The sequence below is a fragment of the Ursus arctos genome, unplaced genomic scaffold (genome assembly GCF_023065955.2).
Source record: "Ursus arctos isolate Adak ecotype North America unplaced genomic scaffold, UrsArc2.0 scaffold_14, whole genome shotgun sequence".
In the NCBI taxonomy this organism is placed as follows: Eukaryota; Metazoa; Chordata; class Mammalia; order Carnivora; family Ursidae; genus Ursus; species Ursus arctos.
The window spans coordinates 35814866-35831620 of NW_026622808.1; the positions used below are offsets into that span (position 1 = coordinate 35814866).

At 61.3% G+C, this 16755-nt stretch overlaps 1 protein-coding gene across 2 annotated transcripts in view; it reads left to right on the plus strand.

Annotated features, from left to right (window-relative positions):
* Positions 1 to 386: 386 nt before the first annotated feature.
* Positions 387 to 16755, plus strand: part of PRKCD (protein kinase C delta) — a 29107-nt gene continuing 12738 nt past the window's right edge. For both annotated transcript variants that reach the window (XM_026501033.4, XM_026501034.4), the window contains exons 1-3: positions 387 to 471; positions 3716 to 3826; positions 15927 to 16060. In XM_026501033.4, coding sequence (XP_026356818.1) covers positions 15946 to 16060 — 115 coding nt within the window. In that variant the 5' untranslated portion in view covers positions 387 to 471; positions 3716 to 3826; positions 15927 to 15945. The remainder of the gene's footprint in view (positions 472 to 3715; positions 3827 to 15926; positions 16061 to 16755) is intronic.

Below are 16755 nucleotides of genomic sequence, written 5' to 3' on the forward strand. Positions count from 1 at the left end.
CCTCCCGCGGGCCGCAGCGTCCTCCTCCGTCCAGTGGGGTTCCTTCTGAAGGGCTAAGGGCGGGCGGGGGCCGACGTGTGCCGGGGAGGGCAGAGAAAGACCCGCACCGGGAGGCGGAGGCCCGGACCCCCTCCTCGCGGCGGCGGGGGCGGGGCCTTCGGGGGGCTGGCCCTGGGGAAGGCGGGCCCTGGGCGGGGGCGGGGCCGGGGCCGGCACCTGGGTGAGGTCGCGCCGCCCGGCCCCCTTGCACTTCCGTGTGCAGCGGCTCGAGAGAGGGAGGCGGCGGCACCGGGATCCCCGGAGCGACCCCCGGCATCCGCCCGCCGCGCTGAGGCCCGGACGGGACTCACCGGCCTACGGGCCCGTCCCGGTCGGGCCCGCACCGACCCCTGTCCACGCGCGCGCGCGGGAACCGCGCCGGGAGCTGGACCCCAGCCGCCGCGACCCCTGGCGCCTGGCCGTGCGCGGGAGGTGAGTGAGGGCCGGGCCCCGACGTGGGATCCGGGCTGTCCCTAGGACGCGGCGACCCTCCCTTCCCCCTCCCCGATCCGGTTCCCGTTTCCGAAACTGAGAAACTGAGCCGCGGCCAGCGAAAGTCCCGTCGCGCTCCGAGACTCGCCGGTGCCTCCGTCCCCCGTCCGTCGGTCTGTCCCTCTGTTCAGCTGTAGGGGTCGTGGCCCTCTCGTCGGTCTGCTCCCGACCCCTCTACCCGTCAGTGTGCCCTAGACCCTCGGAGCGTTCGCCGGTCCCTCGCGAATCCCCGGGGCCCTCGGTCGGTCCATCTGTCCCCACCCCCTCTATGTTCCCGCGTCCGCGTCTTTCTAGTCCCGATCTGTCTGTCCGTAGCCCTCCGCGTGCCCCACCCCCACCGCACCTCCCGCCGCCCCCTGGATCCTGTCCTCCCGGAGCCGCGCCCCCGGCCCACACTCGTCGCCCCCTGCCGGTCCCGCCGCCTCTCCTCTTCTACTGGGGGGGGGGGGGGAGGCCAGGCCGCCTGCCCGGCCTCGTCGCCCGCCCCTGGGTCCCTGCTGGGCCCAGCCCGCGCGGCGCCTCCTCCTTGCTCTCTCTCTTCTTTCAGTCTGGGTGTCTCTGCCTTTCTCTCTCCATCTGTCTCCGGGCTGGGCGTGGCTCCAGTCTCCACCATCCCCCTCTTACCGCCCCGCCCTTACGCCCCTCTGAGTCCCCTCCCCTGGAGGCCCCGTCCAGGTCCCATCTGTCCCGGCCCCTCCGCAATCCAGACGCCACCCCCGCGTGGGGGCCTGGCCAGGTGAGGGGAGGGAGTAGAGGAGAGCCGGGGTGAAGAGGCAGGAGGTGGGCACCCTCAGAACTGTCTCACTTCTCTGACACTCCCATTTGTCCTCATCTGGGAGAAGAACCCGACTGAGCCCGTCCACTTACACCTAGTCAGAAGGATTTGGTGGGGTGGGAGGCATCCCCTTCTCTGGCCCCTACCCTATATGGTTGGACTTGACTCCTTGTGCTGAGTCGCCTGTATCTGAGCATTTAGGTATGTTATGTGTCGGTGTCTCCCTGTGTGTTCTTTGTCACTGTGTCTGTGGTCCTTTTCCACATGGTGTGACTTGCCTGTGTGTGCGTGTATATGTCTGGGTGTCCTGAGGCTCTGTGTGCGTTTTGCAACTATGTGTGTACTGTGTCTTGGTGTGTTGGTATGTGTGTGTCTCTGTGTGCCTGTATGGCCCTTGTGTGTCTGGAGGGTCCTATGTTGCACACTGGTTTGTGCCTTGGTGACCCGCTGGCCATATACATTTGAGCTGTTAATTTTGGGAGCCAGTGGTGTTAGAGTGGCACCCCCCAGGCTCGTGTGTGTGTTTGTATGAGTGTGGGTGTGTACGCACACCCACTTGTTCATCCACTCCCGCTGCCATGCTGCTGCTGTGACCAGGCTGACCTGGTCACTGAGGGAGGGACGGGTCCCTTGAGTTTCCTCGTTCCTGCTATGGACTGAGTTGGGGTGTGGAGGACAGGCCGGTAGAGGGCAGCTCTGTGTGTGTGCGTGTGTGTGTGTGTGTGTGTGTGTGTGTACGTACCCTTGTGTGCACACGATGTCGAGGTGTTTGGACAGCTGTAGCTGGCTGTAGGGTGGTATAAGGGATCTGGTGTGTTCCGGAACTGTGGCTGGGATGAGGGTGGCAGGGGTGAGTGTATGACTGGTGGGAGACTTACAGTCTGACTGTATGAAACTGCCAGTCGGTGTGTTAGGGAGTCCCTGTGATTGTGGGGAACCGAGAGCGCGGCACCTGCGCCCCGGGGTGACAGTGCTGGGAGGGAAGGGCAGAGCCCCGGTGCGCGTGAGCATGTTGATGTGCTCGCAGCACTTCAAGCCCAGCCCCGGTTCCTGGGGAGGCTGGGGAAGGCTCCCCCAAGTTGGGGGATACCCGAGGGCAAGTCTTTGGGTTTGCAGTGCTGTGACCAAGACCCAGGGCTCTGGACCCAGGAAAGACGTAGGCTCAAACGCTCTCTGTGCCTCTTACGGGCAAGGGACTGGAGCTAGGCTTCTCTAAGGCTGAGTCCCCTTATCTGCAGAATAGAAAAAGTTGCCGTGAGGACTCAAGGTCCTATGTCAGTGGGCCTGGAGCGCAGGCTTGGCCCGCAGGCAGAGCCTAGCACATGCTGTCTTACTGGGTGACCACTCACTCCCGCCCCCAACTGTATGGTCCCCATTCTCCTGGGAGCTGGGCTAATAAAAGCCCAGATAGTCCCCAACCCAGTTTCCTGTCTGTGATGTGTCTGTTGCCTGTCCCATGCCCTTGACCGGACTGCTTGCAGGAAGGCAGACGGCTGGCAGAGACCCCGTGAACCCTGTTTAGCCCACTTGACGCCTGCCCAGTCTCAGCAGCACTGATGGGGGAGATAGGGCTGGGGGGTGATTTGGAGCTTGGCTGCGGGGCGCTGACACCGTTTAGCTGCCACAGCTAATTGGAACTTAAATTAAAATTAAGCATAAAGTACAGACAAGCCTGAGGGTGCCTCATTCCCCAGGGAGTGGTGATGGGGGTCTTCAGCTGGAGGAGGCGCTCCCATCTGGGGAGGGGAATCTTTTGTGGAGGCCTGGCCTGGCCTGCAGGAAAAGTGCTCAGGTCTTCAGCCAGGAGCCCCGGGATACCTTGCTGCCTTTGCCATTCCTTCCTTCTAGGATCTCTCTGGGCCTCAGTGTTTTCAGCTGTATAATGGGCCCAAAATTAATAGGAGAATCACCTGGACTAGAAGGTGCTAAACAAGGAATAAGAAGGTGTCACTATTCATACGGTCCTCCCAGTGTGAGTCCGGGACAGGAACCGTCAGGCCATGTCACTGGGGCCTCAGAACTACCCGGGGAGATGTAGTCTCCTCATTTTAAAGATAAGACAAACAGAGGCTCAGAGAAATTGCCCCAGACCACAAAGCAGTGGCCTCCACTGCCACCAGGTCTCCTAAGTCACAGGGCGACCTCTTGCAGACAGGAAGATTAGGAAGAGCTTTCTTGCGGCGTCTATAGTCTGGAAATGCTCCGAGGGCTGAGACCCAGTAATCCAACCCCTAGCGTGGAGAGGACACGTAGCTGGTACCTTGGAAGAGTTGGGCCAAGCACCCCATTTCACAGAAGGGAAAGCCCAGTCCGAAGAGGCCGAGGTCTCCGAGCCAGACCAGGCTGACTGATGGGGAGAGCCTGTTTGGCTGTGCCTCCCGACTCAGCTGCTTTCTCTCGTTCCTGCAGGTCTGCCTGGAGCTGGCCCAGGTGAGGGCGGCAGGCCTTCTGGTGGTGGCCGTGTGGTGGTGGCTGCAGCAGGAGCCAGGACTGAGGGCAAGGGGGAGCCAGGAGCCCTAGGTAAGACCAGATCCCCTAGGCAGATGGACATATATGGACCGTGTGCATGGGGTGGCCCTCCTCCTCTTTGGGCTCCTCCCCTTCTGCGGGGGGTGGAGGGGTGAGGGACTGCATTGGGGGGGTGTCCCACAAAGTCCCTGGGCTGGGTGTAGGGCCTGGGTGCCCGGAGGGGGCAGCAGTTCTCTTGGCCTATGAGGGCTCCCTGCCTTGAAGCTCAGAGGCCTGGACCGGCCAGCAGGTTGGGGGTGAAGAGTGGTGCCACTTTGCTGGTCAGTTAGAAGGTGGTGTATGTGCCAAGGGTTGAGGACGGATGGATCAGCTTTTCCGTGGCCCCGTGGCTCAGCCTCAGGCTGTCTTCATCATCGTCACAAAGGGGACCTCAGGTTTGCCCTGGGCCCTAAGGTGGGCTGGACATCAAGCTGAGAATGGAAAGAGGTCTCCTGCACTCTCTTCCGCACCCCAGTTCCCTCATTTCCCCAGCCTCTCTGGGGCGGAGGAGACACTCAAAAATCCCCCTCCCCAACCCCCAGATTCTGGGTGAGTTGGAATACCAGGGAAGGCTGCACTCTCTCAGGCCCCTTATAAAACTAGAGATTCCTTCCTTTGGGACCAGACTTGCCTCCTTCAGCCCCCATGGCAGTGAAAACAGCCCTGTGAGTTACCCATTGAGTGTCCAAAGTCCAGTGGACAAGATTCTGGGGGTGTGATGGTGTTGCTGAGGGCACCTGGAACCTAGGGAGTGACAGTGGGGAGGGGTGGCCAAGGTGGTCTTTCCTCCAGGAGGCCTCCCTGATCAGCCCCCACTCCCCTCCCTACTGGCTGTTGGGCACCTACAGGTTTGGGGAGGGGAGTGAATGGACCAGTGGGGGCTGGGCTGTCAGAGCTTAAGTCTGTGCGGAGGGGGAGCAGGAGGTCAGGGTTCTGGCTCCTGGGATGGGAGTGGGGGCTGAACAAGGGCAGGGTCATCACCGGGTCTGCTGTTTATTCAACTTACCACCAAGCCTAGAGGGCAGGAGGTAACATGTCCTTGGCTGGCTGGGGGCCTCTGCTCCCTGAGGTCAGGGGGCCACCCTCTCCCAGCACTGAGCCTCATTCCCTAAGAAGTTCAACCAGTTAGTCTTGGATCCAGGCCACTTTCAAAGCTCAAACGTTACCTAGCCGGCGCAGACCTAGGTATGCTCACACAAGGCCATAGAAACTGAGCTGCGCTCGGCACCCGTGCCCGCAAAGCCTCGAGTGCCCACACACACCGCACATGCACACACACGTCCACAGCTTTTCACATGCACTCACCCACAGGCACGCTCAAACACGCACACAGATGCTCACCCAGTCATCCTTGTACACAGAAGCCTGCCCACACACACCATACTGCCCATTCTGGGTCGGGATGGGGCGGGGGGTCCTCGGTGAGGGTCACAACCCAGCCTGCGTCTGGCATTGAGGGTGAGGTTTGAGGTGTGGCTGTGACCACAGGTGCTCCAGGGGGCTGGGCCACACTGGGAGGTGGGCTCTGCCCAGACATTGACCAGCCATTCTGCTCACCTGGGCCAGACCCCAGGCTGACCGGGACTCGGTGTGGGGGAGGTGGGGATGTGGGGGAGGGACCATGTGAGCTGTGCCGACACCAGTTTGTGGCTGCTGCCACAGAGGAGGAAGTGGGCTGCCTGTGGTCGTGGGGCCAAGGTGCTCGCAGGTGGATGGGGTCCAGGCAGCCCCTCTATCCCCCGTAGCATCCATGCCTGGTGGAAGTGGAGTTGCTGGGCTCTGGCAACTGGGAGGCAAGCAGGGTACTTTTCCCAGGGTGCTGTGTGCATTTTCTAAGGCCTGGGCCCAGGGAGAGGCCTGTCCATCCGAGGTGTTTCCGGAGGCTCACTTCCCCTGGGCTGCCCAGGAAGTGGTTTCAGAGTGGGACTGACCAGCCCTCTGTCTGTGGCCTGCCCCGCCCCGGGCCTTGCCTCTGAGGGGACAGCGCCTGGCCAGTGGGTTAGGCTGACTGACCACGCTTCCCACTGCCAAGGCTGACAAGGCCTTGACGGAGGCCCAAGGAGAGGGGTTGGGGGCTGAGGCCACGAAGTCCCCTGTAGCCCCCAGAACCCCGCCTCCTCGTTCCCTCTGAGCGCTACCCTGAGGCTGCGAGCACTGGCTCTGGCAGGCACCGCCGCCCTGGGTGAACTGGCATCTCTGCGATTAGGCAGCTCGGAGCAGCTGTATGAATGAACCTGGGCAAGTGGCTCTGGTGCCGGGTGCCTCAGTTTTCTTCTCTGACAGATGAGACAATGACAGCATCCATCTTCATGGGCTGGTGCTGGAAACTACAGACAATGTATGCAAAGCAGCTCGCATCGTGCCGGGCACTTTACTAGTGTTGCAAGAGTAGAAACTGTAGTTATGTAAAGCACTTAGCGCTTGGTTTGTGGTAACTGTCCCCAAAAACAGCAAGTGGTCTTGATGATGGGGTTGTTATTGTCTGAAGGCCTGGACACCCGCCCAGTGTCACAGGGCCAGGTGGCCGCACAGCCCGGCTAAGAAGCCGGGTCTCAGGCTCCCTCACTCGCCCTCGCGTCCGCCTCCCAGTGGCAGTCCTGCAGGCGGGGAGTGTGGGGAGTGTTCGTTCCCTGTCCTCTGAGGAGAGGAGCTCCGGGGTGGAGCAGCTGCGTGCCCACTCAGCAGCCCAGCCCCCTCACTCCCTTTCAAAGGGAGAAAAATAGATCTCATGACAAATGGATGCAGGGAAGAGAAAGGCAGCTGCCTGCTGCCCCCTCAGGCCTCCCCTGGGCCCCTTCCCTCACTATGGTTTCCTGCAGACGCTGGGCTTGGAGAAGCCGGAGAGGCTGGCGATGAGGGGTGGATGGTGAGCCCTCCTGCCAGCCTGCCTACCCTTTGGACCCCTGGAGTCCACCTGTCAACTGGGAAGGGGGTGGATATCTGGGGCTAGAAATTCCCCCTGCACACATATGCCTATGTACATCCTGGACACCTGGCAGCTGGTGGCAGGGACCTGCCTTCCTAGGGACATGCAGAGGGTCAGCCCAGGGAGGAGGGGCCCTTTGCTCTCCAGGGCCAAGAGGCTAGGGGCCTCGGGTGTTGGTGTGGTATTGATGGTGGTAGAGTAGACGAGGGCCAGGAGACTGGAGGGAGGGAGGACCGGCAGGGGCCTGGGCTAGGAGTGTGAGTGAGGGTGTGCTGGAGGGTTAGGAGCAAGACCTCTGCAGGCATCAGACAGACCTGGGTTGATATTTACTTGATATTTACTGGCTGTGTACTCTGGAGCCGGCGACTGGACTGCTTTGAGCCTCTGTGGCCTCATCTGTGCAATGGGCAGGTCAGGGAGTTTCCATCTGAGACCCGAAGGCTCAGGAGCCAGCCTGTCTTTCAGCGGAGGGGGCAGGAAGATAGAACAGCAAGTGCAGAGGCTCCGAAGCAGGAAGGAACCTGGCAGCTCAGGGAACTGAAAGGGGTCACTGTGGCCAGGGCAGAGGAGCGAGGGGAGGGCAGTGGCGGAGAAGGTCAGGGAGGTAATGGGAGCAGGTTGGGTGGGTCAGGCCCAGGAGAGGCATCTGGGCTTATTGGAAAGGGAGTGACGAGATCTGCTTTAGCCACTGGGGCAGAGGATAGAAAGCAGGCAGGTATAGAGCCTGGGGAAGGTGATGGTGCCAGGCTGGGGACAGTGGTGGAGAGAAGCGACAACTTCAGGGTAGAGTGCAGGCCAGAACTGAGAGCGATGGTGGTTCGTCCTCCCCCCACCTCCACAGCCTCTGGCCCTGCTAGGTGAGGGGACACTTGCTTGGGGAGCACCAGGAGGCCTGCTGCACATGTGTCTGAGTACCTCTACAGCGTGATGAGGCTGGGGAGGCAGGTGGGCCCACAGGCAGGCCTGGAGTTCGGGGGGCCTGGGCCGAAAGCAGAGACCTGAGAGTCAGCAGGTAGCAGGCAAGCCTGGGCTGGGGAGGATGGGGTTTGGTGGGTCTTTGGTGGGGAAGTTCGAGAGGCCCTGGGTACTGGGCTGGGATGGCTGTCCCTCGAAGGTCCCTGCCAAGGTGTCCAGGAGGGCAGGCTTGTGGTGGCTGAGCCACTGTTTTCACAACAGCCCCGGAAGCTTTGGATCATGTCACTGGCTTGTTGGGTAAACAGGCACAGTGCAGCGGCTGGGTCAGATGTGTGCGTGGTGTGGGCTGCAGAGGCTAGGAGCAGGGGCCAGGCGGGGGTGGGGGGAGATAGGAGGATTGCAGGGGCTTCCAGTATCAGGGCTGGAGAAAGCTTTGGGGTCTCAGTCATTAAGACAGGAAGACTGAGGCCCTGAGAGAGACAGCAGCCAGCGCAGGGTCAGCCGGGGGTCTCGAGCTGCCTTTGCCTAGCCTGGTCTGCTCCCAAAGCAGCAGAGTCTAGAGCAGGGCACTGCAGGGGTGGGAGGCTTGAGGGAGCCCCTTTACTGATGCAAGGAAGTTTGGGGGGTACCTACGGTGACAGGATGACTGGAAATGGGCAGTGGGGCGGGTGGGGAGAGGGCCAGGTGTGAGGATGGCGGTGGTGGTAAGGACGATGGTCTCGCACTCAGCGCAATCTCCTGGGCAGGGCAAGATCATTCTCTTTTAGAGAGAATGGTGCCTCAGCACCTTGGCCAAGCTCGCAGGGCACTGAGGGCAACCCAGGCCCGAACTAGACCTGTCCAGCCCGCACCCAGGCCCCCACTCCTAAGTTCCCGCGTTCACTGGCTGCCGTGGGATGGCACACCATGGCCCTGCCTCTCTGCCGGCTTCTCTCGGTCCCTAGAGTGGGGAGGTGTGATCTGGGCCCTACTCACCTTGTGGGGACGGACGGCAGAAGCCTTCGGTGGCCGTCTCATCTTTTCCTAAGCAAAGATTAATGTCCGCTATGGGGAGAACCAGGGTGCAGAGGGACAGGGTGGAGGAGTGCACTTGGGGCCCCCTCTGTGGAGGCTGGCAGAGGGGCCATTCCCACACCCGAGCACACACCCATGCCCTCACCCCACAGGAGGCCAGCTGGCCAGTTCCAGGTTTAGAACTGGAGGGTCCCTTTCTGCCTCCCCCTGGGGCTGCCCCATCGGCTCTGTGGTTTTGGGTGAATTACTCCATCTCTGTTAGGTTCTGCCCAGTGAGTCTGGAGCTCAGTGGAGGTCATGTGTGGGGCGCCTGGCATGGCTGTCCTACCCGCAACAGGTGTACCCCCTCCCCTCCTCCTGCACGCCCGGCCTGTGACTACCACCTGTGACCCCTAGCCTTGTCCCCGGCCTCCGCCATCCTCTCAGACAGGTGGGTGGGGAGGCCTGCCCTGCTATGCGCCTGACCGGCCCACGCCTTCCCATGTGCACTTTGGACTTTGCTCTGAGCCAGGAGGGACTCTCTCTGCCTCCCTCAGTGGGGAGGCCAAGCCTGCCCGACACCCGGCTGCCCTTCCCTCCTTAGCCGTTATCCCCAGGGACTGTGCTAGAAAAAGCTCCATTTGGACTTCCCTGGTGCCAGCCCCTATCAGATGTGTGTGGGTCCTTCCAGGCTCGTGCGTTTATGCCCGCGTCGGCCTGGAGCCTTTCTGCCCGTGTGTACCTTGCGCTCGCGGCGTGCGTGTGCAGCCGATCTCTCTGTGCTGGGGACTGCGTGAGGGTGTCAGTGGCCTGTGTGGCCCGCGTGGGCCTGGGTGTCTGTCAACATGTGAGAGCATGGGGGGGGCAGTGTGTCTTAGCGTGTGTCACTGAGTCATTGTAGGAATGGGTATGTGCCTGTGGTTACCACCTTGCGTGTGCGTGTCCAGCTGCCAGCAGGGTTCCCCGTGTGTGACTGTGTGTTTGGGTTAGTGGGTGTGCCCGTGTGTGCACACATGTGTGGTTATTCTGGGAGAGGCCCCGATGTACCCCCAGCCCAGCTCCTCACAGAGGCCCCCTTGTCCTCAGTCCTGCCATGAAGGGGCCTTTGTTCCTCCCTCGGGGGTACCTGGAGCCCTCCCTGCGACTGAGCCCAGGGCTTCCCCAATCCTAGGACTAGCTGAGTGACTCAAGGCCTGGGCCTGGTGTGGACTATGCCCCTGTCCTCACCCCTCCCCCTCCCATGTGCTGGCAGGAGGAAGTGTGAGCCCTTGGGACCTAGGGTCCCAAGCCCTGCCCCTCAGACTCTTCCAACCCCTCTGGCCGGGTGGGCCGGCTATACCCCTGCACATCTGTCAGACTGAAGCCTGTCCTGATCCCCACTGCACCCCAGCTCCCCTCACTCCCTGAAGCCTGTCCTGATCCCCACTGCACCCCAGCTCCCCTCGCTCCCTGAAGCCTGTCCTGATCCCCACTGCACCCCAGCTCCCCTCACTCCCTGAAGCCTGTCCTGATCCCCACTGCACCCCAGCTCCCCTCGCTCCCTGAAGCCTGTCCTGATCCCCACTGCACCCCAGCTCCCCTCACTCCCTTCCTTGCACTAACTGCTTGAGCAGCGGTCATATCACCCTCTGATGACATATTTATGTGACTGTCCCCCACTAAGCTGTGAGTTCCATGGCCTGGTGTGTCCTGTCACTGGGGTGCCTGCCGGCGGGGCCCGAGGAGGGCTGGGCTGGGCCTTCGGGACTTACGGCCCCCAGCCCATCGTGCACGGAGTTATGTCCCCACCACCGCGTGTTTTCCTGGGAAGAGGGCCCTCATCCCTCATTGGTTTTCAGGGTGTCGCCTCTCCTTTCACGATCGCAAAGGCTTCATTCGTGCTGCCCAGGCCTCACCTTCAATTCCCACTGGATCTCAATGGGCTGGGCCAGCCCAGCAGCAGGATTTTTGAATGTCCCGAGGACGTTCAGAGGTGTGGCCACAGCTGAGAAGCCTGCGCCAGGGGCAGAGACCATGCTCAGAGAACAGACCCAGATCGTCAGCACGAGCTTCCCAGGCAACTGCACAGTCCTTGTTGGGGGAGTACATGAGGTGGGGGAGCAGTGGGCTTCCTGGGGGTGGGGGAGCGGTTCCCCAGGGTTGGCCTTTAGAACTGTCGGGAAGGATATGTAGGATTACGGAGGGCATGCTGGCTAAGGGAATAGCATGTGCCAAAAGAGGGGGCTTGAAAGTGAGACAGGAGTTCACAGAGCAGCCAGAGTGAGACTGACGTCTGGGCTTTTTCCAAGGGCGGTGGGAACCCAGGAGGTTCCACGAGTTGGGGAGGGACCAGGAGTGGTGGCAACTGGGAGGGGTCACTGGGGAAAAGGAGAAGAGTTCACTGCAGTGGTTGGCCTGTGTGGTATGTGGGAGGGAGCAAGAAGGAGCATGGCGAGGACGTGCGGAGCTAGTCCTGGGGAGGAGCAGGTGTCAGGAGCATCCCCTGCTTGGCCATGACCTGAGACCATGGTTGGTCCTCCTCCCAGGACAGGGCTGGGCATATGGAGGCTGGGGCACAGGCCCTGGTGGAAGGGCATTAGAAGGGCCTTTCTAGCCCTTCCCTTCCCCCACCTCCTGCTCTTCTTGCTGAGCCCATTTCCTGGGTTGTGAAACCCCTGTGGCCGCCTTGACTTGCTTCCGTCTGGAAAGGCCATCCGGGGAGCCCCCCCCTCCCCCCCGTCAAGCCCGGCCCCCTTGCCCTGTTGCCGCTCTGCCAGAGCCAGCCCTGCTCCGTCCTACTGATCCCACTGCCTCTCACTCTCCTTCCCTCCCACGGCCTGGGCCTCATGCGTCCTCCCTCCTTCATTCATCCTTCAAGGCCCTTCTCGGCTGCACCTTGAACTCCGCCCGCAGGCAGGGTTTGTGTCCCTGGGAGAGCCTGGCTCCGCTTTGCTGCCATCACCAGCTAGCCTTGACTGGCCGCGGGCGGTGCCTTCCACGGTGGACGGCAGGGGCTGGCCCCAGGGTGGGGCAGGTATGTGTGAGACAGGGTTGCATGGGAGGGGGGCATCGTCCGCCCCCAGGGGGCTGTTCAGGGAAGAGCAGACCCAGCAGTGCCTCAGCTTTGCGGGCTCGCTTGCTTTGCTTGACCTCAGCCTGCCCCCTCTTATTTCCCTGACAGACTTCCTGAGAGAGCCTCCCTCCACATTTGCACACACTCCCCAAGAGCCTGGCCAGGTCTCTCTTCTCAGGGCCCCACGTTGCTCCTCTGTGGCCTGTGAGGCAGAATCCAGTGCCAGGGAAGGGCTGGGGTAGAGGGGAACAGGTCAGATCTGCGGGCCTGAGGACTCTCACCGCAGGACCTTGCCCTTGGTTCCCCCTCCCTATGAAGAGGAGATGGGCATGTTAGTCTTTAAAAGCACATCTCTTAGATACATTTTGACTTGTTGGGTTTTATTTTTCACCCTTAATAAAACTATTATCAAACAAGTTACATGTGAGTGCTGTAGAAAGATTAGAAAATACATTTCTGTTCCTGATGACACCCCTCAGGCCACGTCTGCCACTCCACCCCCTTTGCTGGAACACACTCGCTCAACACGCACACTTGTCCTCTGCGCCCCGGGAGCTCCAACCATCGCCGTCACCCTGGCCACCTCAAGGTTGACCGTGTCCAACCTGCCCGGAGCTGGCTGGGAACAGGTTTCCATTGCCCTGGAAGAGGTGACCTGCCTGCTCTGGTCTGGCCCAGCATGGCCTTTCCTTACCTCTGGGTGGCTGGTCTGGGCGGGGAGCGGGGAGCAGAGCCAGTGGGCCCTCATGCTCTGGGACTGGAATCTACTATGGCCAAGCATTATCCAGGTTTTGTACAGCAGAGGCTGGCCCAAGGGGCCGGGACAGGAGGGAACATAGTAGTTCAGGGGTCAGCATCGCCCTTGTACAGAGGAGGGGGAGGTCTTCAAGGTCAGGCCTAGGACCAGCCCAGAGCAGGTCGGGTGAACAGACTCACAGACTCTGGTTGAGCACAGGGCACCGGTCTCCTGGTGCCCTTACCTCTCTCCTTGCTTCCTCTGTCCTCAGTGTGTTTGTGTGTGTTGCTCCTGGCATGTTTTCTCTGTCTCTACCTTTGCTCCCTCTTTCCCTTCATCATTTCTTCCTGATACAGCATACTGGAAAGAACATTGGCTGCAATGTCAGGCAGGCCTGGATTCAAATCCTCCTACCACTTATTGGCTGTGTGACCTTGGGCAAGTCACTTAGCCTCTCTGAACCTGTTTCTTCATCAGTAAAATACCCACTTCCAGAACCAGCACAGGGATGAAGTGAGCTAATGCCGTGAGGAGGTGAATCTGGTATGTGTTGGCCTCAGGGAAGGATGGTCCTTCTTATAAGTGGGAGTGCTGAGACTCACCCCCAGGTCTTCTGACTCTGTCTGGTGCTCTGCTCCCTGCTTCGTTGGGCTGCCTGTGCTACGGCCTGGAGAAGCAGGAGAGTAGAGATCAAGAGCCCACTGGTGGCTGGGAAAGGGGTGGCTGGCCTCAGCTGGCTCCAAGGAGCTGGTCCCCGTGGAGGCCTGGGGGGGGAGGGCGGTCTGCCCTCGCCACCTCCGTGGCCCTGCAGAGCAGCACAAGGCTGAGCCAGTGGCCTTCCTTTGGGGCCTGTGGGCCTGGGCCTATTTGCATGGGGGCTATAAATAATAAGCACACCTTGCTTTTGTGCTGTTTCTTCACTCCCTGGTTCCCCCACCAGTGTTCAGACTCTGCTCGAGGTAGATGGCAATGCTGGCTCCGCTGTGCAGGGGGCACTCGGTGCGCAGGGCCCGAGACCTGTCCCAGGGTCCCGTGGTGCTGGAAGACGGTGCCAGCTCACGGTGTCTGTCTCCCTCCTGATGTCTGGGTAGTGCAGTGGGGCGGAGGGCCCACGCTCTAGTTTTAGCCTAGGAAGTTGGGGCTGGGTGACCTAACCCGAGAGTCACTGCCAAGTAGCCCCAGGGCAGCCCACGGAACCCAGGGGTCCCCCTCCTCATGGCAGTGTGGCCTGGCTGTGCGGGTTTGGGGCCAGAGCTGGGGCTGCTGTGGTTGTGGTTTCCCTCCAGTGGCTTCTGCTGAGCAGCAGCTGCTCTGATCGCCGAGAGCTGGAGGGCAGGTCCGACTGGCAGCCTGCGGGGCTGGACTCTGCCTGCCATTCCCAGGGCTTCTCTGATTCCGTCTCCTCCGTGTAGCCCCAGGGCGGTCCTCACAGACAGCTCTTGCTGGCGACCTAGACATGGGAGAGGTCATGGAGCCCTGGGGCCATCTGGATTGGGCCCCAGGGAGAGGCCACGGGGAGGCAGCTTGACCACTTGCCGAAAGTGACCAGGTCATTTTGCTGCCTGGGCTGCCCTGACCCCCTCTCTCCCAGGTCCCCTGCAGCACGACTTTTGCTCCTTTTTCCCTGCCTGCCTGCCCCCTCAGCCCTCATCCTCTGAGACACTCAGAGCACCTATCAGTGCCCCACCTGGGTCTCGAGGTTATTCTGCTGGGAAGCATGAGACCCAGCCTTGTCTGCTGGGGTCAGGCCCTGGGACTGCGGATGCAGACTTTGGCAAGTGTGTGTTGTGCAGGGGCCCTGCCAATCATTCTGGATCCCGCAGGGAGAACTCACCTGGGTGTGCCACACCTTGGAGCCCCAGGCCCAGCAGGGTGGCAAGAGGGGCACAGTGTCCTTTTTGGCCTGAGAGTTAGGGACACTCACCCAGACTCATACACACAGCCAGCCCCCCAGGCCCATGCAGCCTGCTCTTGTCTTCCACGTTAGCGCCGTGCCCACCACGTGCCACCCACTCACACGTCCTCACAGGCGCACCCCCACACAGCTTCATACACACCATCTCACACACTCACACATGCTGAGCCGAGGGAGGGGCAGGCCACCTCCCACAGCGGCTCCTCCTCCCCGCCTGCCAGGAGGTCATGGTGGCTGGCCTTGGCTGGTCTTCGGCTGAAGGCTTGGGGACCTGGGCTCAGATGTGAGCATCCACGCCCACTCTTGCTCCCTCTGCAGCAGAGCCAGGCCTGGGCAGGAGTCACGGTGGGGTCTGCCTCGCCCGGCCCCTCCCCTGTCCTCTGGCTGCTGGCCACAGAGGGCTGCTGGGGCCTCTGGGCTGGGCTGCAGGCTGAGGTCAGTGTTTCCTGTGAGCTCATCTGGACTGGGAACAGCAGAGCCGGCTGCCTGGTGGAGGAGCTGGGGGGGCCACGAGCTGCACATGCACGTGTATGTGCGTGGGGCTGGGGGTGCGTGTGTGTGACCGCCGCCGTGCTGCCTGCTGTTTGGGAAGGAGCGAGCACATCCCTGCGTGCGTGAGCGTGAGCGAGTGGTCTTCCCACCACACTTACGGAGCATCCCTGTGTGTGCGGCCCAAGGCAGTGCGCTTGCGACCATTCTCCAGGAGTGACAGCCCGAAAGACCCTCAGGGTCACCTCCTCTCGTGAGCCTTGAGCTGAGGAACGGCAAGAAATGGGGGAATGCGGGGCTGACCCGTATGGTCTAAAACACAAAGTCAGTGTGTGTTCAACATTAAAATAGTCTTATGTGTGGAAAAAATTAGTTTGAAAGTGCAGGCAACCTCTGGGGTGAGCGGCACCCGCCCCCGAGGGCTCAGGTTCAGAAGGTGAGGGATGCGGCTGGGCCCTGCCACTGCCCTGCTCCCTGAGCGGAGTGGGTGCTTGGTGAGTGGCATCTCGGCTTTCGCTTCTGGCTCAGCCTCGGGCTTTCAGGTTCTCCTTCTGAAAAGTGGGGCTGGTCATCTTCGCCCTGTCGGTCTGCCTGAGTCATTATGAGCCAGCTTTGAAACCCAGAAGGGCTGCGAGGAGGAGGGTGCAGGGAGGTGGGGGTACCGTCCTGCCCGTCTTGGCCGGCACGTGCTAGGTACCTGGCCCGTGGTAGGCCCGCAGCAGTGGGGGAGTAAAGGAGGCCTTAAATGACCCCCCACATAAATGACTCGGGGTCACAGACTCACACGCCTCTAGGGCCCAGACGGGTTTTGGAGAGGAGTGAGAAGGGGGCTCCTGGCCTGGAGTAGACTGGCAGGTACTCAACAAAGGGGACAGTGCCAGCCAGCTCCTGCCAGTGGGCTGCATGTCACAGCCAGCAGTCTTACCAGACTTACCACAAATCCAGACTTCTAGAAAACTTCTCAGGTTTCCCAGTGGCAACAGGAGTGTCTTGTCAGCACACCATGGGGGCCAGACTCAGTGTGGTGAGAGCTCCCCCCCCAGGGCTGTCCCACGCCACCCAGCCTCACCCTTTCTGTGTCTGCAGCCCCACTGCAGGCCCCAACATGGCGCCATTCCTGCGCATTGCCTTCACCTCCTATGAGCTGGGCTCCTTGCAGACCGCCGATGAGGCCAGCCAGCCCTTCTGTGCCGTGAAGATGAAGGAGGCGCTCAGCACAGGTAGGACTGGGAAGCGGGGCCCAGCGGGAGGCCCTGGAGGGCCCGTGCTTTGTTCCCCTAGAAGTTCTGAGGGATCCTTCTCTTCCTCATGCTCCTTTCCCTGCCGAGCCCTGTCGTGGACGCAGGACCGTAGAGGCCACTGAGTGCCCATAGGGCCTCTAGCACTGGCTACGTGGAGCCACCTCTGGGGGACGGGGCGGCCTTCTGGCTCCTCCCTCTTGATGGTCTCAGCCAACAAACTCCTCGTGTCCGTCTATGTCAGCCTCTGTGCTGGGCTCGGAGGACACTGCCGTGCTCCAGGGCTGACTTGGCCCTGCCCTCACGGGGCTCACAGTCAGGTGGTCAGGTGTGGGATCCAGACACTGAGTCCAGTGATAGGGAAGCCCACAGGAGGCACTGTCCCGGGCTGGGGTCAGGGAGGTCTTCCTGGAAGAGACAGATATCTCACACCAATCCTTCTGGCTTTTGCCTTCACCTGCTGAACTCCTGACTCATCCCTTAGGTCTCAGCTGAGCCGTCCCTCCTTCAGGAAGCATTCCCTAACCCTTAGGCTGGGGCCCACCACCTAGAACCCTGGCCCTGCCCTCTTCAGTCTCATCACAGCTGTGATTTAACGTTGACTTGAGGGATCCATGGGCTCGTGCCTCTGTCCTGGACTGGGCTCTAGGGGACAGGTGCTGGTTTTAACTTCTCTT